Source organism: Psammomys obesus, unplaced genomic scaffold (genome assembly GCF_907164565.1).
Source record: "Psammomys obesus unplaced genomic scaffold, mPsaObe1.curated_primary_1811, whole genome shotgun sequence".
NCBI lineage: Eukaryota > Metazoa > Chordata > Mammalia > Rodentia > Muridae > Psammomys > Psammomys obesus.
In genome coordinates, this window is record NW_026585587.1 from 7,674,948 (window position 1) to 7,697,847 (window position 22,900).

The window sequence follows — 22,900 nt, forward strand, 5'->3', positions numbered from 1 at the left end:
ACACACACACACACACACACACACACACACACACACACACACACACAAGTACTTGTGCAAACACAAATGCCAAGGTTACTTGAGAGCGTAGAGAGATTAAAAAGCTCACCCACTGGCTTAGACTGCACTTTGTGAATGAATTGGGTGGGGGGGGTGGAGTGCGGTTCTGCTTAAAAAGATGGCTTGAAAGTTGTTGCTGTTAACAGTTGGGCTTTCCGCAGTGACTGTGAGAGCTAATGGTATCAAACTGTTGGAGTGATCTCTTGGGGATGCTGTGGGATGAGATGAGACCATGTGTGTAAAACGCTCTGTAAACTGTGAGGCTGTGTACATGTGGGAAATGTGTTTTAGTATTGTCTGAAAGCTGTTGCTTGCAAAAAAAAAAAAAAGAAGTAAAATTTTAATTTTTACGAACAACATAAAACAGCCACAGGCATCCTAAGATTACATTCTAGCTTTCTCCCTCACTCCCTCCCTCCTTTTCTCCCTCCTTCCTTTCCTTCATTCCTTCCTTCTTCCCCATCATCCCTCTCTCTTCTCCTCTATGTCCCTCCCCTAGTCCACTGATAGGGGAGGTCCTCCTCCCCTTCTATCTGACCTTAGCCTATCAGGCATCATCAGAACTATCTGGATCCTTTCTCTGTGGCCTAGGAACGAATTGTCTTCTGGGCTGTGTTGGTCTAAGCCAGTGGTTCTCAACCTTCTTAATGCTGTGGCCCTTTCATACAGTTCCTCATGTTGTGGTGACCTCAACCATAAATTTCTTTTCCCTTCTATTTCATAACTGTAACTTAGTTACTTTTATGATCATAATGTAAATATGTGTGTTTTCTGAAGGTTTTAGGTGGCCCCTGTGAAAGGATCATTTGAACCCACAGGCAGGGAGTCACGGTCTAAGCTCTTATATTCTGGGAGACCATTACCTATACTTACCAAGAAGAGACTGGAAGGCAGTGGCTTCTCTGCTAGAGAGCTTGCTTAGCTGGCAAGAGGCTCTGGATGTGGTCCCCAGCACCTCATAAGTCGGTTTAATAGTCCACACTTATCATGCTAGCACTTAGAACAGAGACAAGAGGAGCAGAAACTCAAGGTCATCCTGGGCTGCATATGAGGTTTAAGGCCAATCTGGACTATGTGAGACCTTGTCTCAAAGGAGGAGGAAAAGATTTTGAGAAACGGAATGGACCCAAGAAACCTTTTTCAATAAAACATTGAAACCAGGAATTACCAAGTTAGACATCCAAAGTCAAGAACTGGCTAGACCGGCAACCTGCATTATTCTCAGTCAGCATTTATTTAGGTGGAAAAAAGTTATCTCTTCAACCACAGCAACCCATTCTCTAAAACTCCATCACACCTCATTCAGGTGCCCACACAACTGATTCTACAGTTTATGTCAAATACAAAATGTGCTGCCTCCTGCAGCCAGGAGAACTCCTGACTCTCCTGCTGGCCGGTGCTCAGGGCTCACCTTGTCTTGGCGGGATGTGGATGGATAGATGCCATTCTGTGCTGGGATGGCACAGTCTGGGACGACCGTGTTGCGTCGCCGGCTGAGCTCTCGATGAGCACCATCAGGAGATGGCAGTGAAAATCACATTATGAGTTAGCTTTGTGATCGGTTTTATTGGAACCAAAACCCAGTGAAAGGACTTAGGAATAATTGGGTAATCAAAGCAAATTAAATCAAGAGGGGGAAAATATCAGTTCTGGCATCAAACGGGGACAGCTCTGACATCCACATCTGTGGTCTTTATCCATTTTAATCAAGTCTAAATTATGCCATTAAGACTTATTTTTGTGATGTTTACACTTGCTCAGACACAGCAGACTTTCTATTCATCTCTGGATGTTTCTTGAAACGCTAAAACCTCCCCACTGTTTCTGGAAAAATGTCACCTAACTTGATTAGCATCCAGATATTATGCACGCATGCTCACTTGTGGGGCGTTGCATGTAACTTCTGGGAAATGCAATCCAGATGTTGGGCTCTCAACCCTTGCAGATGACTCTTCCATCCCAGAAAACCAATTTAAGTGGTGTCTTGTTAGGGAGAGTCCACTAACATAAATAGCCAAAGCATGCTCCCGGGTGACAGAAATATTACTACAGCAACTAACCAGGGTTTCTCCTTCCCTTGCAGTATTTTCCAAAGGATATTCATTTTTCAGAAGAGAAACAAAAAATCTGTTTAGACCAACAAATGGCAGCAGTCAGTTTTCTGTCCCTGATACTCTTGAAGTACGTAACTGAGAGAACACTGGATTTGGGGATGACAGATCCAGGTTCACAGGCAGAAAAACGGGTGTAGGAACCTTGTGTCTCCTTAGATGTAGCTTGGGTTTCTTTGTTGCTAAGTTTGGTCACTGTGTTCTCTCCCATTGGAAACTCTGTCCCAAGGCCCTCTCTTCTTTCGCTCCAAGCTCTTGCTGAGTACATCCCAGGATCTTGTTGTTGCTATACTTGGTTTGGTTTGGGGTTCTGTTTGCCTCACTTGTGTCTTCTGCCCAAATCAGGAGTTGTTTTGGAGGTTGAGTGCTCACCCCAAGAGGGACCACTGGCCATCTTCCACAGGATCCGGCTACTGTCTCTGCAGATAAGGTCATAACCCTCGGTGCACTGAATGCTGCTGGCCCTGGTATTCTCCGTGCTCTGAGCTCTGAAAGAAACTTGAATTCCTTTCCCCAGAGGTCTATGTGTGACTGTGAATGCTTTGGCCAAGGGAAGGACATTGTTAAGTTTCTGTTGTTCAAGTGCAACCATCGTGTTCACAGGGGTCAGTAAGAGCAAGGATAAACTTGAGTGTCTAGAGGTGGCTCTAGGAAGCCCTGTGTTCTTTTATTTAGGAATATATATATATATATATATATATATATATATATATATATATATATATATATATATATATATTTACATCTCACTAAAAGTTCACAGTGGGGAGGAAGTAGAGAGCTTCCTTACAATACTTCCTTTATATAGAAGAAACTAAAGACACAAAGAGGGTAAGAAACTTACCCAAGCTTACAAAGCTAGAAAACCAACAGAGCTTGGCTTCACAGCACACACTCTCACTCCACAACCTTCAGCCTTACGTACAAGCCATGTCACTTCAAGTAAATACGCTGCCACCGTCCTGCTGTCGCTATGATATTGAGTACTGTGTTTTGTCTGTCCTTTCTGGTTGTGGTCTCTGAAAGCAATGCAGAGTACAAGCAGGCACGTTTTCACAGAGCAACAACGTGCTGCACAGAGCCATCTTCACTCCCGTGTAGCAGGAACTCTGACCCCCTCCTTGCCTGTAGTACTTTATTTCTGAGGAGTGTGTTTGTATTGAAGCCAGGGCTAAAGCTCTCTGACCCCTGATGGGGAGGATGAGGCAGGAGGAGCTCATGTTCAAGGCCTCCCTGAGCTGCAAAGTGAGTGAGCCTAAGGCCAACCTAGATGTTTCGGTGAGATCTTGTCTCACATAAAAAATAAAAATGGGCCTGGGGATATGTTCTTAATGATAGCACTCTTGCCCAGCAAGAATTTCCAGCATTATGTAGCTAGACCCTGTCTGCCCCCAGCCCGCCAAAAAAAAAAAAAAAAAGAAAAAGAGAAAAGAAAACAAGAACAAAATGAAAAACAAACAGAGCAAAATTCCTGAACGTGTGAGGGTGGTCCTCCTTCCTGCTGTTGGTTGAATGACGACCTCTCAGCACCCACCTCTCCCCAACCCAGCATTGTTTGTTGACAGAATAAATAATATAAAAGCAACATAATTTTTCCTTCCTTATCTCTCTTATTTTAAAATGCTTTTCTCCCTTCTTCTTTCTTCTTAAAACCAAAGCTGAAATTTTGCCAGACGTGGAAATTACTTGTCCCGGAACACAGGAGGCCAAAAAGCACTTAATAATTTTATCATGGAAATGTGTCCAAGAGACTTTTTATACAGCAAGTCACATCTTACCAGCCATTGTCCTTGTCATTCTAACCGTGTGCCTCTGTCTTCTGCCTTGTCTGTCAAGAGCTTCTCCTGGAGACCCCGCCTCTCCTTGGTGAGGTCTCCCCAGGTCTCTGCAGACGGTCTGGTTTGGGCCCAGCTCCTTTTCGTTGGAATGGGTTCTGAATTGGTCATTCCTGATGCTAGGAAAGGTAGCCCCCTGGATGTTAGGACCTGGCCTTGGCTCAGGACAGACTTCCTGATCATGGAGAGCCTCTATGGAGACTGACTCAGGGGAAACCGCCAACAGTGTGTGTGCAGCTGGGAACTCTAGAAAAGGGCTGGGGGTGGGGGGCAGGGCAGAGCCGGGATAGCCTGGATGTGTCATCCGTGTGGCATGGCAGGTGCTCCTGTGTCGATAGACTGCCCATGTCCAGGAGCATTAGGTTTTTGAATATTGGCACGAGAGGCCGGGCCTCATGGGCATACTAGCTGTACTTAATGTCATCTCTTTGATATTGTCCCTCTCTTCTTCCCTTGTGGATCCTGTGGCATAGACACATACCAGCTCAAGTGGTTTATGGACATTGATCTAATCCCAGAAAAGACAAGGTGCCAATACGTGTGTGTGTGCATTGAGAAAAATAAGTCCAGGTTGTTCTGAGGGTGTGGGAGCTTTGGGGTAGGGGGAACTGAGGCCGGTATGAGGGGGGAAGGAGTGTGTCATCCTCACGCACAGGTCCTAGGGCAGCATGACTCATTTTAGTGCCTGAATAAACTTGCAGAGCTTTAAACCACCAAAAGGCCTTCTGCAGATTTTTCTCTGTGCGATACAGGGTGTCTGTCCTGGTGCAATTTTTTTTTTTTTTCTTGAAGCACAGAGACAGTTTCCTGTTCAGGTTGTGTCTGTGCAGTTTTGTCCATGTGTTGCACTGAAAAGCATTTGGTACTGGGGGAAAAGCAAGCTCTCTCCTATGGGAAGGTGTGGAGGGAAGCTCTTGGGTGCCCAGGACACCCCTGCAAGCCCACCGCGTGTTCCTCTGCCTTTCTGAAGCTTGAAGGTAAGATGCTATTCAGTCTGTGGGGCTTCCTCTGTCTTGTACAGCCGTCATTTGGGATTAGGCTCTGTTATCCCCAAGGATTCCCTCATCACCAGAAGTAGACTATGGACCCCTGCTGTGGCCAGGAGATGTTGGATGGCTTACTTTCTGGATTCTTAGATGTTCTGGTGACAAGCCAGGTTCCCACTGAGAGGGTGTGATGAAGGCTCAGCTTTGGGGAACCCATGAGGTTTGTGTGGTACACAGTCTGTGTACCACAGGCTGTGTTTGCTCAGCCCTGTTTTAATATACAGGATTCACAAGCATTTAAGAGGTTGTCAGAAAGGTCTGAGTCATTTACAAGCTGAAGTTTGATGGGGGAAAAGCTTAGCTGAGACAGCACCATCAGGGGGACTGGGCTGAGTCAGAAGCTTTGGGTCTGAGTTACACTCTCAGCTACCAGAGTGACTGCACCAATCCTTTAGCCTCACACCCCTTAGCCACAGAGTCAGACCAGTGACCTTGCAGGTGATTTGAAGGTGAACTGAGTCTCCAGTACGTGCTTCGAGTGGGAGCAAGGCTTGGGTGTTGCTCTTAGTTTTATTTAATACCTGAGAAGATATCTGTTTAAACATTTGCAGGTATGGCTCCTTCTTGCTTGCCCAATACCCTCTCAGTAAAGAAAGGCATACAAAATCAATTTTTGTGTCTCTATCCTGTTTCTTCCCCTATAGACGTATAGAGCAGTTTACAAAGAAATGGAAACCCAGCCCTGGCTCTAAATTGATTTGGCTACATTTGATACACTCTTCCTTTCTAGAATATGACTTTTCAGCTGTAATAGCCCAAAAGATTGCTTTTCACACCTCTTTCGTTTTTATGATCCTTTTCAAAGACTTCTTATGTTGTTCACAGTAGAAATGTCGACTGGATTTCTGCAGTCTCAGAAGTAACCAAGCCAGAAGTGTCAAGACCTCATCATCAGACGGAGGGCCTGATGCATTTCTTTGTGTGAGAAGATAAGGGGCTCCCAATCCCTGTTACTCATGCGGATTTGGGTTCAGAGAAAAGAAAAATATGGAATCCTGGCATCTTCTGGAACCAGAGTCTAAATTACAGCTGTGTCTTTGGCTTGATCTGGGCTCACAGCAACAGGAAAACTGGCACCAGAGCTGGTGGTGCTGACACCCAAAGGGGAGGTGCAGGCTCAGAGCAGCCAGCAGTCCTGCAGGCATCAGAGCAGACTGCAGGCTGGAGCTGTCCGGCTGGGTTGCCCAGTCCCTAGGGTTCAGGCATTAATCCCATTCAGTGAACCAGTTGTCTATCTGAACTCAAAAATCTGGAGAGAAGTGGCCTTTCAAATCAGGCATGGTCACCATCCCTGTTATTTACATGTTAGAAGTGTCTAAGCACATAGAAGCCTCTGAGTCCGGGTACTGCAGAAAAACAAAACTAATAGAACTAGCATCAGTCTATATGTCCAATCACCCACCTGTCTCCCCACCCATCATCTGTATCTCCTAGGGACCCAGGAGAGCTAGTGATGCAAGTCCTGAGCTGAGTCTTGGTCCAAAAGCAGAGGACCACTATTACAGCCTGAAGAATAGAAGCTAGGGAGAACAAAATCTTTCCTATTCCTCTTCCTTTCTCCATCCAGGCCTGTAACATGAAAGCAGCCACCTACACTGACAGGGCAAGTCACTCTGCTTGGTCCTCCGGGTCTCAGGTTGATCCCGCCCAGAAAAAAATGACACAGCAATCCCTATTCAATGGGACTAATATCTGGGCACCTATATCCCAGCCTAGGCCATGCCTGAGTGTGTCTTGCATACACATGTACTGTAGAGTGACTATAGCAGGAATGGCCAAGGAGGCAGCTGCTGAGGATTGTTTGAAATGGAGCACTCTCCCCTTTTCCTCTCCTCCACTTTCCCCTCCTCCTCCTCCTCCAACTCCTCCCAAAAACAAACATGTCAGAAACCACTCTGAGAACTCATTCTGCCCTCCAGGCTGTGACCACTAAGTTCCAAAGCATAAGCAGAATTTGAAGGATAGGAAGGAAGTATGTTGGGGCTTTAGGAAAGCAGATTCTTGAGAGGTGATCTGAATAGACCTGCACACAAGTTCTTTTCCACACCTCTGAATACCTACATCAGCCCACTCCTTAATGGGTCTGTTATCAGCGAGGCTGATCATCATCATTATGGAAAGACGCTATGAGAGGGCTCTGTAGAAAAATGGCCTGGGCTGGGAATTGATCCACCAAGGGATAATTTGAAACAAAGACTCCGAGATCTAGCAAGCCTAGAAAATTACCGTCTTGCTCAATGGGATTAGTTGTCCAAATAAAGAATATTTTCTCTATGCTCCATCCTGTCTTCTGGTGGCTCTTTTTCCTGCCTGTCTCTTCTGTGACAGTGGCTGGAGCCATGGCCAGCAGCCCTACAGATCTTCAGCCGTGTGCCAGGACAAGGAACACAGCCATGCTCGCTGAGAGCAGAGAGCTGGCAGGGCTGTGCTTTACAGACAAGAAATAAGTAAAGAAAAAAAATCTGCCTCATGAGGAAATCTTCACTTTACCATTGTAATTTTCATGAAGCTCGCATCATTTTTTTATTAGCACAGTGATTTTCATGATGGATCTGGTCATTTTTCCTGATGGGTCTTCAGCCATTCCTTGAATAATCTGTTCTTCTCTGAAAGAGAACAGCTTTGTGGCCAAGGACAGGGTGTGGCCAGCTGGAGGAACTCCATAATCAGAAGCACTGATGTTTGGTAGCAGGGGTGACTGGCTAAAATCCATGTATTGGGGAGCCCAAGGCAAGGCATACAAAGACCTGCCCTGTTCCTGTATTGACAGGCTAGGACATTTGGGGTTGGAGAAACTTAAGGAGTTCGGTGTGGTGGTGCACACCTTTAACTCTAGAACTCGGAAGGCAGAGTCAGGCAAATCTTTGAGGGTTTGAAGTCATCCTGGTCTACATAGCAAGTTCCAGGCCAACCAGGGCCACATAATGCGACCCTGTTTCCAAGAAAGGAAAAAAAAAAGGAAGAAATGAAAGAAAGAAGATTAAGATTAAGGCTCATGGTCCACAGGAAAGTGGAGAGAGGCAAGAGTGCTGCAGAAAGCGTTTTACATCTCTTGGTCTGAGAAGTGTGAGGGCTTCTGGCCACTGCTAGCACTGCCTGGTGGGGAGGAGGGATGGTTGTCTAATGGGTCTAGCAGAATAGTTGGCATGCGGTTCCATCCATTCATCCATATAAGCACACACCACCCTTTACCCACCTGTCCATTCATCCATCTAGCCATTTATCTATCCACATACCTATCTGTCAACCCATCCATTCACAGATCTCCTTGTCTCCCCACCTACTCATCTCTTCATCTGTTTATCCATGTATTCACCCATCCATCATCCACGTATCCATCCGTCCATTTATTCATCTGTGCATCCATTCATGCATTTAGCGACCTCCCTGTCTATTGACTTATCCATCCACCTACTTATTTGTGAATACATCCTTCCACTTGCCTACGCACATCTAGCCATCCATCTCTACGTCCACACGGCCGGCCAATCATCTTTCATTAATGGTTCCTGTGGAAGTGGTCACCACATACAGCACCCAATGCTGGGTGCTGAGGAGATGAGGAACGTCGAGTCTTCTGCTTAGCTTTGAACAGACCAGACAAGGATACACATAAGTAGACCAGCATTCCTGCTGGCAGTGAGGAAAACTGAGGGTGAATCCAGGCCATCTTGATGGGAAGAAACCCCTTCTGTGTATATTATAAAGAGGCCTTCATTGCAGGAAACATCCTTCCCTCATCCAAGGGAATAGCAAGACCTCCCTTCTGTTTCAGTGGAAGATAAATATTCCCTGCACTCCCGGGTTTAGGTCTCCTCCCTGCCCATATCCAGGTAGCAGCAACTTACTGAAGTGTCCCCCTCTGTCATCCTCAGCTACAGCCTTCTATTCTCTACCGTGTTTCCCTTGTTGTGTGAGATTCTTAGATCTTTGTCATTAAAAAAAAATTATTTTAGTAAGGGCTGCCTCTTAACTGTGCATCCTAGGCTGACCTGGAACCCCCACATAACTCAGGGCTGGCCTCAGTCTTACAGTGGTCCCCTTTCTTAGCCTCTAGAGTGCTGGGATCTCAGGCACGAGCCACTGAGACTGGCTTTCTCTTAGTATTTTAATAAAACAATAGTAAAAATTCTGCCTTGAAAAACTCTTTCAAGGGCAGCTGCCTCCCATGTTCTGTTCATACTGGACCTCCAGAGAGAGAGAGAGAGAATTCCATGGTTCTGCCAGTCTTCCCTCTTTAAACATAAGCAGGCTTTTTTTATCTTGTCCCTTAGGATGTCCAGGTAGTGGTCCCAGTGTCCTGTGTCCTCAGCCATGGGTGCTCTCTTGGCCGGTAGCCGTGATGTTCATCTTTTCTGGCTGGTGCGTCCACCCTCCTCAGGACTCAACTGCAGGCCTTGCAGAAGCTTCCCTGCCCTCTGGGATAGGATACTCCTCCTGTCCTTCTGTGGCCACCCCCTGACACACTTGTACGCGTCCTGATAAAATTAGAGAGAGACTGGCTCCATGTGACTTACAGAGAGAGAATGACCTTTTCAAAGGGCACGCCATGCGAATGTGCGTTCTTCCGGACTGAAGTGACGGCCTTTCCCTGGGAAGCACTGGAGGGCCTAAGCTACTTTTCCTAAACGCGCCAACCTGAAGCCATCGTGTATAACTTCCCTAGATGGTGTCTTGTGGCTTTGAAGCAGTATCAGACTTGCTCTTAGTTAGGGGGTAGGAGTGTGGGTGCTGTCCCCTTCACGGTCTCCCTTCTTAGCTCTTCCCTCCCTCCACCATCCCTCATCGCCTCCGCACAGAGGGAGCTCTGACAGTGTGTTTCAGACATGCTGCCACCGCTGTGCCTCCCGTGCTGAGAGGCTTTCAACGCAGTGACGCTGAAGGCCGGCAGGGAGGGAGGGAGAGCCTCACACAGGAACATGGGGTAAGGGCTGTCACCGACAGCTGAGGACCTTTAGCAATCCAGGGTGTTGAAAAGGAGCAGGTACCTTATGAGGCCAGCGTCCAGGCAGCAGGTAGAAGCCGGTGAATCTCAAGAAGCACCAGTCCTGGGCACTGCCCTTCTGGATCTAAGAGCAGTGCCGGTGCCGGGACCAGGATCAGTGCCGGTGCCAGCAGGTTGTGCCGGGAATAGAAGATGGGCACACCAACCTCATCTGCATGGAGTTACGCATATACTCCTGGTTCCTGATATCTGTTCAGGGAGGATTTGTGTGGGGGCTTTTCTTACTTTATAGGAAAGACAGTAGATGTCTGTGCAGGGCCTGACCATTTCCACGCCTTCCCTTTGAGGGCACTTTTGGAACCTTATGCAGACAGAAGCTGTACCTTCCTCATCCTTGGTCCCTCCTAGCCACTAGAATGCAAGTTAAGGCTCTTAGTTTTGTCCATAAGTAGGAGAGGCCCAAGGCACAGAAATAAAATCCCTGGAGAAATATTCAAGGTACCTTCTCTCTCTTTCTTTGTCAATGTAGGGTTCGATGGCCTTAACGTGTGCGCTGACCCAGGCGTCCCAGAGAATGGCTTCAGGACCCCCAGTGGAGGAGTGTTTTTTGAAAGCTCTGTGACCCGATTTCACTGCCAGGACGGATTCAAGCTGAAGGGCTCTACAAAGAGACTGTGTATGAAACACCTGAACGGGACCCTAGGCTGGGTCCCAAGTGACAGACCCGTCTGTGTTCAAGAAGGTAAATGGTCTGCCCCTCTGTGGAAGCCAGCCACGTGGCTCTCAGGGATGAGGCCTGTGGACACTCTGGAGGAGTCAGTCCCAGGGCTGGGCTGGTCTACACGAGGAGTCTGAATGGTCCTTTCTCTGTCAGTTACCATCCAGTCTATCACCATTTGAGCTGGTTCAAGAGAGTCCCCGGTTATACCGGGCGGCTTGTTCTTAGGCTGGGTCAGGGCTCACTCCCGTGTCACTCAGCAAGAGTATAGGAAATATTTTTTGTGCAGCAGACGGATGCTACTCAGAGTCAAACCAACTGGTACTCTTCAGCCCGGCGTTTGGTGTGGCCTGTTTGAGAAAACACTGTGACAGGGAGAGCACATTGACTGATGAGGCAGACAGTCCTTTCTAGCGGTGACCCTGAGTCTTCTGGTGATGGCAGAATGCTCACTGACTCCAGGCAGCTAGGCTGAAACAATCTCACCTGCCTCTTGGCTCTGTTTTACTTTGTTTTATTTTTACTCTGCAGACAATATTTAGAGTTAGGAAAATGCATTGTTTAATTGATTGCATTGGAATGCTAAAAGATTGATTAGGATTCCCTCAGGATCAGCGAGGCTGAAGTTGGAGCAGGCACGGATCAGAAATTCTCACCTGCAGGAGGCAGGCACATGCAGGCCTGCTGTGTTTCACTGAGCTCATTGAGAGTCTGCTTCCATTTCTCTTCGTTAGCAAGGTTATTTTGGAAGGAAGTTTTTATGATAAAATGTAAAGGATCATTGTGACTTATCATGTGCACTTCCTTAGTGAAACTTTAAAAAATAATTACGTGTGTGTGTGTGTCCATGGGCGAGTATATGCATGTGAGTGAAGGTGCCTACAGAGGCCAGAGGTGCCAGAAATCCCGGAGCTGGAGTTACAGGCCTGGGAACTGGACTTAGGTCCTCTGCAAGAGCAGTCTGTGTTCTTATCCACTGAACCATCCCTCCAGCCCAGCTTTATGACACTTTCAAACTGATTTAATCTGACAAGCACTTTTATTATGCTTTCTCATATGGAAATTGCGAAGGATGAGCAAGAATGATGTCTTGCCCTGAAAGTACTCACTAATAAATTCAGCGTTCCCTCTTGCACGGATCCCATGTGAGCTGTGCTCCCTATAAAATGCTAAACTAGAAGTTTATTAGGCTCACGTCTGCATACGCTGTCAAAGCCTGTGGCCTGAGATGCCCCGTACTCAGGAGCATGAGAGGATAAAGAAAAGGAGAGCAACGACCCCAGATGTTGCCCAGAAATGAAGGCCTTCTCTTATTGCATCTTCTTGGGGGCAAAACAAAAGCAGTTTTTTGTCTCTAAAAGGAGCTCCTCTCTAACTCTATGGGGTAATTCAAGGTGTGGACCAATCTTCTCGCTTGGGGGCTTCTCGAGAGCCTCACAGGATCTGTGCCAAGACCCATGGAGAAAGCACAGCATCAGGTCCCAGAACTCCCATCCTGCCACTTGAAACCAGACCCTGACTCTCCAAACGAGGGTCCAGATGTGCATCCTGGCCATGATGTTGAGTGGTAAGCAGCTTTGGGGAAAGCTTGGATGGACAGACAGCTTAGGCACAGAGGTATGCTTATTTGGACTTAGTGGTGGCACCACTGGCCTTCGGGAAGTTTGTGTGCAGAGATAGTTGTTGTGCCTCCATGTTGGAAAACATCACTGTTCATGTCTTTAGTGTTCTTTCCTTACTTATAGTGTTGGTCCTGGGGATTGAACCCAGGACCTCAGGCATGCTAGGCAAGCTCTCTACTGCTGAGTTATCTTCCTGGTCCTTTATTTTGTACAGCTCATAGAGAAGGTGATGGTTGGGGTCTACACCATGCAACCCCCCTCACCCTGACTTGAGTGCTTCAGATTTCTGCTGGCTGTATTGTAAGAGCTGTTGAATTAATTTTCTGCCCTTGCCAGTTGCCTGAGAAGGTTTTGTAATGGAGATGATGACGATTTATTTCAGACTCACTGCAACTACCCTATGAGATGAGATTTATGCTCTCATTTTCGGTTCTGGAGTCTGAGACTCAGAGAGGCTCAGTCACTTGCTCAAGGTCACACAACTTGTGATGAAGTGACAGAACTGAAGGTAACTCTCACATTATGGGAATCATCAGGGACTGTTTCAGTTCTGCTGAAAACCAACGAGACAGAAGTGGTGGAGAAACAGGCTTACTGGGGCAGCGAAGGCAACCTCTCCATCGTTCAGGGCTCAGGGGTGCAGAAGGCTTTCCTGGGGCACAGGAGGGTACAGTGAGACAGGAGTGAGAGTCCCTCAGCTCTGTGGGGGTTCTCCTCCTGAAACTCCATCTAGATGTGGACTTCTGGGACAGCGTCTGTATTTTCTTTTAGGTCAGCCAGTCCGTATGGCCATGCAGAGAGGAGAAGGCCTGAGAGAGCATCACAGGAAAAGAGTGGGTATCGAAAGACTAAGGAAAGATGGACTGCTGGGCAGAGTGCTTGCCTACACAAAGCCCAGGGTTTGATCCTAGTGCTACATCAATGAGGGGTACTGGCACTTACGTGCAATCCTCCTAGCACTTAGGAGATCATAGCAGGAAGGTAAAAACTCAAGGTCTGAGGTTAGCCTAGGCTGACTTAAGACCCCATCTTAAAAAAAAAAAAAAAACAAAAAACAAAAAACACTGGGCGGAGACACAAAAACTAAAGTCCCAGCTTATTGCCTTGTTCTCCCAAGCGACTGACTTTTTAAGTTTGCTGTTCTGGATATTTATCTATATTTTCACATTTACAGTGTAAACATGGCTTCCACCTGTTCTGTCACACTAAGCTGGGGTGCTTGTCCTAGATGTGGTTGTGACTGACCTTTATTGTGTCACAAAGGCCCCATTCTTGTCAGGCACGGGAGCACGTTGTTACAGAAGGTAACTTGATCAGAGTTGGAGTTGGAGACTCATAGGAGTCTCATGGTTGAAGCAGTGCTTGCCAGGCAGAGAAACTGAGTCTGAAAGAAGTCCTCTCAGGGCTTAGTAACAGATGGACCAGGTCCAGCCCCAGGCCTCATTACTGTGACCTCCACTGCTTTCAGAGGCCCTTACCCTGCCTGCCAGCTCTGTCTTTGAAGTAAACCTGTTTGTTTTGAGACAGGGTCTCCTATATCTCAGGTTGGCCTGGAATTTGCTATGTAGCCAAGGGTAGCCTTGAACTGCTGATCCTCACGCAGCTCTCTGTGAAGTGCAAGGAGGAGAAACGTGTACCACCGTGTCTCCACTGGGAAGCACATCTTTTAAATCAGCCGGTCCCCTTGACTCCTGGTGCACACTATCTGTGCAGTGCTCTGCAGAGGTATCCATGTGATGTGCTGTACCACAAAGTAGGCAAAAAGTCTTCTTGGCAAGTCTATGGATTCCACCCCCACCCCTAACTCTTCATCCTAACATGTGCCGGATTTTCGTCATCGCCCCTGACACATACACGCACACACTCCAGTCTGAATTGCTTGTCTCAGGGAAGCTTAGTGTGAGCCAGGGTCTGACATTACAGGAAGTAGATTCCTCTTGCTCCCTGGATCTCCCACTTGATATGTGGATGCTTTCCCTGAGCCCTCATCCAGGAGCCACTCTAGCCTTCAGGACCTGGGTGAAAGCACCCAGTGGACTGGGAATTCTGAAACTGGCCAAAGACACAGAGTATGTTGGCACAGGACTACAGACCTATGAGGTCAGGGTGCCAGCCACCAGCTAGGTCTCTGCTTTGGCAAAACCACTCAGCTAGGTCTAACCAGGGACACCTTCCCAGGGGTAACACCCTTTCCTGTGAAGAAGAGGTGAAATAAGATTGCCCTCACATGAGTTAGATTTATAGACACAGCTAAACACAAATGTCAAGGCATAGACAGACAGACAAGACAGCTGGAGTCAGCACTGGTCTGACTCTCACTTTGGTGAGAATGCCTTAGGCTGAGGCAGGAGGATTGAAAGTTTCCATCTAGCCTGAGCTGGGTGGTAAGACCCATTCAAAAAAGAAAGAAAGGAAAAAGAGAGGCTATATATATATATATATATATATATATATAAAATATATATATATATAAAGTAAACTGTCCCAGAAACTAAAATAAAATCACTTCAGTTCCTACCTGTTATGAACAAATGGACAGGGCATGGGAGAAGCTCCTCGCCAGCCTGTGGATTGGCAGTATTACTGGAAACGTTGCCTTGATCAAGCATCTTTTGCTGCTGGGCTACAGAACGCACTTCGCCCTTACGCATTGGTTATACCAGCTAGACAGAACTTTCTTCTTTTGATTTGTAAGCAGAGAACTGAGTAATCAGTTACAGCCAGTTTCTGCTGTGGCAACAGTCTCTACACTGTGAGCCAGCACTGCACGGCACTGAGGTCCCTTAGGAGTCTCCGCGGTAGGAGGGTGTTTAAGGAGCTTCTAAAGTCAGATCTATGTAGCGGGAATGTCGTCATCTGGGTGGGTTCACGGTGGCCCCCAGAGCATAGGTGAGGGGGCCATGTAGCTTTCTTTTCTCCTTTAAGTGTCCCCATCTGCAATGGGCTGCTTTGAGAAGTAGACACCTGAGCACTGAAACCTTAAGTTTGTATGAAATTAGTATTAGACTGCTTCCCCAGCAAGTCCTCTGAGGTGAGGGGAACTTTAGATTTTCCCCCAGCCAGCTTCCTTGAGGAGCCTCCTTGGTCATCCCATTTCATGTCAGCTTCCAATAAATACATATTAAAGGGGGGAGGGGAGTATGCTCATGACGCTGGAGTCCCCTAGCTTGAGCAGACAGCTTGCTCTAGCATGTCTTCCCAGCAAGTGCCCAGGTGGCCTATGAGCACAGTGACATACTAATCCCAGCACAATGCTCTAAAGAGACCTTACACATACCTCTCAGAGCACCCATTGTTTTTTCAGATGAACCGTCTGAGGGGAAAGCTTTTTCAGGCAGTGATTGCTCTCCAGTTGGCAAGCCTGTTCCTCTCAGCCGAAGAGGAGTAGAAAAACATTGTTTAAGCCGCACAGGAAATGCAACCCCAAAGCACTGCCTACCCAGAATCCCCTACTACATCACCACAACCTCCTGCCGCAGACCCCAGGAACAGAGGCGGGCAGAGCCTCTGTGCTGTTTCAGGAGCAAGGCTTAATTAAAGGTGGCATTTGCCACAGTAATGGAGAGAAGTGTGTGGCTCCGGGAAACTTGTAAAAATTACTGGATGTGTATAGGTGTCTGGGCTGCATGTATGTCTGTGCATCACGTGTGTGCAATGCCCTCGGAGGGAGGGAGAAAGTGCCAGACATCCTGGAACTTGAGTTACAGATGGTGATGAGCCGCTGTGTGGGTGCCGGGAATCCAACATGGGTCCTTTGCAAGAGCGGCCAGTGCTCGTCACCGCTGAGCTATTTCTCCAGTGCCTCCAGATTTTTGTCCCCCAAATACCAACCTCGTTCCTGCTTCAGTGCCTACAGATGGAGAGAACCCCTCAGTCTAGGATGCCACTGCAGGCGGCATGCTGCCACACCCAGCTGCCACACCTTGCACCTTCATCACGTGTGTAACTCTCACCCGTGAGGTGCGAAAGGAGGACCCCACATTCTGCAGCCCGCTTCCTCCCCGCTCGCACTCCGGCAGTGGTCTTTGCTGGCTCTGCCTTGACCTCTTTGACTAATGTTTGGGTTTCACGTGCAAGGCGGCTCCAGCTGTTTGCCCTCTGTCACACAGAGCATGCCTTCCTTCCCTCTGGACTTCTGGTGCTCACCTTATCGCTGCTTTGACACAATTAGCAGTGCGAGTGCAGTTGAGTCTGGGTTATCTGTAGGGCCTTGAAAGGAGTTGCCAGTTCCGAATCACTAGCTTTGGGACCCTTGACAAAGAGGAACAAAGACAGCCAGACATCAGCTCAGAATCTACCTGGAACATCCTGGAACATGAGTTACAGATGGTGTAAGACACCCCAATCACAAGACACAGAGCAGGGTCCCCCATGTACTCCTGCGCTCTGCCCGCCTCTGGCTCACAGGCCAGCTCTGCTGCAATGCCCTTGCTCTTCTCTCCCCCAGCAGACTGTACTGCTCTGAGGAGGTGCGTGCTGTGTGGGCTGGGTGCTGTGGTAGATGCCCGCCCGGTGTGTTCTCCAATGACTAGGCGCCATCCTTGATTCTCGGTGTCTCCTGCAGTGGGTGCTGAATTCACAGTGTTCCTCAGCGGGTGCTGGGGGCACAGTGTGTTCCTCAGTAGCTGGGTGCTAAGCTGTGTTCTTCAGTGAGACCCCAGCATGGTGGCTCTGGCATTTGTTTTCTTGGTGAAAAGACAGAGGCTTAGAAGAACTGGGTTCTTGATGGAACAGCAAGAACCTGGGCAGCAGCGGGGATGGAATCAGCTCTGAGCTTTCCAGGACACACAGCTCGCTCAGCTCACCTGGCCAGAGCTCATTTCCTCCCACTGGAGGTAAGGGGATGACATACATGTTAATGGCCCCAGGACCATTGCCCCTTAGGGAGCCTCATCCTGTCAGCATCCTTGGAAGGGACCAGCTCCTGCAGGACACTGGCCTTTAAAGTGCCATCAAGTGGCCACTGCCTCAGAACCTGGTGTGACTACCTATTCAGACCTCTCTCACTAAGGCTCTTAGGGACAGGACTAAGGAATCTGCACTGTTTAAAAAGAAAACAGGAAACCTCCCAGGAGACCGTTCCTGCGGTCAGAGCATCAGTTTGTCAGACAGTGGCCTGTGTGAGCATAAGTGAGTTATACACTGTGCCCAACAAGCAAACTGGGAGTATGGGGGTGGGGAGCGGCCAGCATCCCACTGACTTCCAGTCCTGTGCCCTCTCTTGGAGGTGTGTAGCCCAGAATGCCTGTCAGATTGCCTTGGGAACTTTTTAAAAAGCAGAAGACTGTACCCCTTTCATGCCTGCTTCCTATCTGCAGGTCCCTGTTACCTGTTTGCCTGGTCGTAGCCCCAAGGTTGATTAGAACGCAGGAGAGCTCTTGCCAGGATGGCCTGACCCCAGCTTCCTATGCCTGCATGTGTAACCCTTCTTTGTCCCCGTTCCTTGCAGCATGTCAAAAGAAAAGAACAATAACAACCCATTCATGAAGCACACTTTTTAAGTACTTCCTAAAATATTTTGGCTCCCGTAGGCCTGACCAGGATTGCTATAAAAGATGAATAATGTGACATTAAAAAGATTCTTTGAGCTTCCTGGGGGAAGGGTGCGATGTGAGTTTAAGTATTATTATTACATTATAAATTTTTAATTAAAAGATCCAACTTGACTCACAAGCTAAAGCTGGCAGTAGAATTGGCAGCCAGCCCCTTTATTCATCGAAAGTGTGGGGTGCAGGCATTTTTCAAAAGCAGGGGGAGTCTTATTCCCTTTTATGGCTACTCATAGATTAAGCTGAGCTGTCTTCCACCTCTAGGAGCCTCACCGAAACAGACGGAAGCCCTAAAAATGTTTTATTCAGCATTCTTTTCTTCTCAGGTGCATTTTCTATCACCTAAAATTTCTTCCTTGTTGCCTTAGACACGAGTTATCAAAAGCAACAGCCCCTGCCCACGTGGGCCAGTCTTTCTGCATCCCCACCCCCCAAGATGTGCTCATGTTTTCATCTTCTAAGGCAGGGGAGTGCGGAAGGACACCCCTGCCTGTCTCCAGGGCCACAGTCAAGTCTCACTTTCCCTGATGTTGACAGAGTTACAGTCTGCCTGTGCGCTCTCCCTTGTTGCTTCCATGCGAGTTTAGCTTTTGTTCTTGAAGGATTTCTTAACTTAAATGTGAACATGACTTGAAAGGGGAAAAGGAACCCAGAGAAATAAGGTCAGGTCAGACTGAGGCCAATACAGTAAAGATGAGTGGCAGAAATGATCACTTATCCCCATGGTGAGATGACAGCCAGGCAGCCACAGGAGAAGGTTCACTAGCCTCACTATCAGGCCCCACAAGTGCCGGGGGAAGGGAGGGACGCCTCCATCAGGCCAGCATCGCTCCTTGACCAGCTGCACCCATATTCTCCATAGTCTCATTCTCTCATCTGTGAGCACTGTGTTCCCACCTGTCTGACCGAGGACCCTGCAAGTGTGTGGGGGTAGGGGAAGGGCGTTTTGGCAGGTGGTCTTAAATCACAGAGCTATCAGGTAAATGGAGAGTCTAGACATCAGCAGTGTTCAGATCCCTGCCAGGTCACGTGGAAGGGTCATATGATGACAGGTATTGACCTTGAACACCTATTTGGCTGTGGCTCTTCAGAAAGCAGTTTTTAGTAAGCTTACGGCTTCAACAATCCCCGAATTCAGTTGTTTATGTAGGAAATTGTAGGGCTCACTCCCAGCAAACTCATCCCTGTGTTCCCAGTTCTCTCACTTTAGTATGGAGTGGTTTGAAGCTGACTTGGGACCCCCACCTCAGGCCCCATTTTCTGAGTCTCATTAGCACCAGTAGAGACCTCCTCAGATCCCGTACTGGGTTCTCAAAGCAAAGGCCTCACAGTGCAGACCTGCTCTTTTTAGAGTCCAGTTTCTCTTGGCTAACACAGCTGCTGGGATCATTAAATTCCCGGCCATCATTTTTTTGTTTTGACTGATGTCTTTTGTCTTCCTGGTCACCTGCACTGGCCTTGGCTATCTCAGAGAGTTCATTTAGTCTTTGATTGCCCCAGAGGCATGATAAATGCCTATTTCCAGGCATCACACCCCAAGCATTTTTCAGGCTGGAATCTAAATTTATCAAACACATAGATGCTTCTCCTGCGGGCCTCAGGTATTCCTTGCCTTAAATAAAGCATAGGAAGCAGGGCAGACACTCTGTCAGCCATCGGTTTGTGAGAACTGCCTTTGAAACCCACTCTTGGCTGGGAGATACAACTCAGGAGGCCAGTTGCCCACCTAGCACGTGCATGGCCATGAGCTCGGTACCCTGGACCACCAAAACAGAGCAGCTGCCTGGCATGAAACTGTTTTTTAATGCTTCTTCTGGGCCCGCTTTGGGACACACAGGGCTTCCCGTCTCTTCATTGAGAGAAGCAGAAAAGGCTGGGGAGACGGCTCTGCTGACAGAATGCCTGCTGCACAAGCATGGGGACCTGAGCTGGGGTCCCCAGAACCCATGCAAAGGGCCAGGCATAGTGGCTTGTGCCTGTAATTCCAATACTGGGGAGGCAGAGACAAAAGGATCCCAGGGCCTGCTGCTCAGCCATCTCACTGAATTGATAAGCTCCAGGTTCTGTGAGAGACCATGTCACAAAAGAATTAATAACAATAATAATGTGTACAGCAATGGAAAGAAATACTTGAAGTTAACATCTGTCTGCAGTGCATATGCATGTGTGTGTGTGCATGCTCACGTAATACATGTGCAAACACACACAAACACGTGTATACACATACGCACACACCTACACACACAAAGGAAAAGCCACAGTTTATCTGTATGATGAAGCTGCACTAACTTCTGTAAGTTACATCAAGAGGTCAGCTTGCCTTCTTGAAAATTTTCTGCCAAATCATTAAGGCCTTGTGCTTGGGGAATGGGGGGGGGGGTTTCAGTGCTTTGTGTCCATGCACAGTCAGTCACCCCTAAACATTCTGCCAGGTGGCTCCACCTCCAGCCCCGGTGGCTCTTGGTGAGGGGGGGAAGAGAGCAGCATCTTCAGTGAGTCCGCTTGTTCTCCATGCTGGGCTTGTTTTGCCCTCCTTATCACGACTTTGTTTAAACCTGTGAACTGTAATGCATATAGGAAAGTTCAGGAACTGGAACAACCTAGGGGACACTCACAACATCACCACCATCCGGGGAAGAAACAGAACACTGGCTTTCCCAGAAGCCTCCGAGAGGTAGCAATCACCTCTCATGGTGCCAAAGCATGGGCATCCTAAAATAAGCATGATGTAATTTCAAGTTTAATTTGCTTTTGCCTGGTTTTAGAGCTTATGTACATGGACTTAGAGGGTAAACATTACTTTATGTTTGTGGAATCTGTGCATAATATTGCTCGCAGCTGCAGCTTGATCATTCTCGTTGTTTCATGGTGTTCTAATGTATGGATGCTCCATCATTTGAGTATTCATTTTTGTGGCCCTTTTAGGCTTTCCCAGTTGACTTCCGTCACAAGCAGTGCTGCAGTAAGCATGTCTGAACACGCCTATTGATGAATGATAATCTCCTGTTTCTATTGCCTCTGAGCCAGAGGGCAGAGCTACCAAGGTGTGTAGTGTGCGCATATCTGCTGGTTTTCTCAAGCGGTTGTGCTAGTTTATACTCCCACAAACAGTATATGCTCTTTAGTGTTTGCAGTATTTTAGCCGTCAGGCAGGATTGTAGTGCCCTCCCTAATTCTGTAGTGTTCTGGCTGTTCGGGAGTTTGTCTCTCTGAGTTTGGTTGGCTGATTGGGTTTGTTCTGAGACACTGTATGTCATATAATGCATACACCTGCCTCAGCCTCCTGAGTCCGGCTTTTATAGGCATGCGCCACCACTCCCTGAATCTCCACCTTTAATGCTCATCTCCCTGGTGAATAATGAAGTTGAGAACCTTTCTGTGTTTATTGGCCAGCTTGTGATTCTCTCCTGTGAAGTGCCTGCTTAATTCGCTTAACCAGATATCGATTAGTTGTCTTTTCTGTATTGATTTTTAGGAGATTTTATATACACTACATACGAGTCCTTTGTTGGTTATAGGTGCTGCAAAGCTGTCCTGTGGCTTAAGGTTTTACTCACTTGTTATCGGTGTGATGTACAGAGTATTTTAACTTGAATGGAGTCAAATTCATCAATCTTCTATGTGTGCAAGTTGTGCGGTGTCTTTACTGTTGTGTTAAAAAATAATGTTTTCACAGGGCTGGAGAGATGGCTTTTTCAGAAGACTTGAGTTTGATTCTCACCATCATGTTGGGTAGCTCACAACTGCCTTTAACTCTAGCTCTGGGGGAATCTGATATCCTCTTGTAGCCTCCACTGGCACCTGCACTCACGTGGACATTCACACACACACACACACACACACACACACACACACACACAATTTAAAAATGAAATAAATCTTTCAAAAGTGTTTTTGTATGATGATACAGCAAAGGCATTTTCTTGTGTAATCTCAGAACCTTACTGTCTTGCCGTCATATTTATTTATCCCTCTAGCCATTCCTCTTGGCCGGGGTTTATGTATAACACATGTAGCACTGTTTATTGGAATGAACATTCCCTCTGCTTCCTATGGCCACCTTTGTCAGGAGACGGAAGTCCTGGCTCAGTCCTCTGTTCTGTTGGTCTGTCTGTCGCGTGCTAGGTGTAATTCTGTTTTCACTACTGCAGCTCTGTCCTTAAATGCTTGTACTACACGCGTTACCCTCATTCTCTATTCCTTCAAGACTGTCTTGGCTCTTCTTAGTCTTCCATGTTTCCATATACATTTCAGAATAAGCATAGCAACTGTCAAAACGAGTCTAAATTCTGAACATTATTATGTTGGGTTTTGTGATGTTTAGTTTTGTCACCTTGACACAGTCTAGGATCACCCAGGAAGAGAGTCTCGATGAAGAGCTCTCTAGATTAGGTTGACCTGGAGATGTGTCTATGGATGATTGTCTTGATCATGTTAATTGGTGTCAGAAGACCCAGTGCACCTTGGGTGGCAGAACTCCCTAGGCTTGAGTCCTGAACTGTGTTAAGAGTGGACAAGGGAACTGAGCCGTAAGCATGTATGCGTTCATTCTTTGTCTACTCTCGACTATGGATATGACTAGCTGCTTCAGGTTTGTGACCCCTATGATTCCCTGGTAGGACTATAAACTGAGCATTCATTTTTGTGAATGAAAATAAAGCTTTTCTCCCGAAGTTTTTGTCAGGGCATTTGGCCACAGCAACTAGAAAGGGCAGGTGGGATGGATTTATAGTTAAAATTCTAAGGGAAATAAGACCCAGGCAGTATTACTTTTCCATATTTATTTAACAGTTCTTCTCAATAATGCTTTCTGTATGGAGCTCTTGCCTTTTGTTTATTTATTTGAAGCTAGCAATTCAAATGTTTGTGTGTTGAAGAAAATTTTAAGTTTGTTTAAATTGAGCTGTTAGGAATTTGTACATATTCAACTCATTGTTAATTTTACTGTTTATATTTGTGAATCCTCGAAACAGTTTTTTATCTCATTCCTTTTATTTTCTGTGTATGAGAGTTT

The 22,900-nt window shown here is 47.2% G+C and overlaps 1 protein-coding gene across 1 annotated transcript in view; it reads left to right on the plus strand.

Annotated features, from left to right (window-relative positions):
* Positions 1 to 22,900, plus strand: part of Susd4 (sushi domain containing 4) — a 119,736-nt gene that overhangs the window by 51,006 nt on the left and 45,830 nt on the right. Inside the window, exon 3 of the mRNA XM_055609510.1 lies at positions 10,527 to 10,739. Coding sequence (XP_055465485.1) covers positions 10,527 to 10,739 — 213 coding nt within the window. The remainder of the gene's footprint in view (positions 1 to 10,526; positions 10,740 to 22,900) is intronic.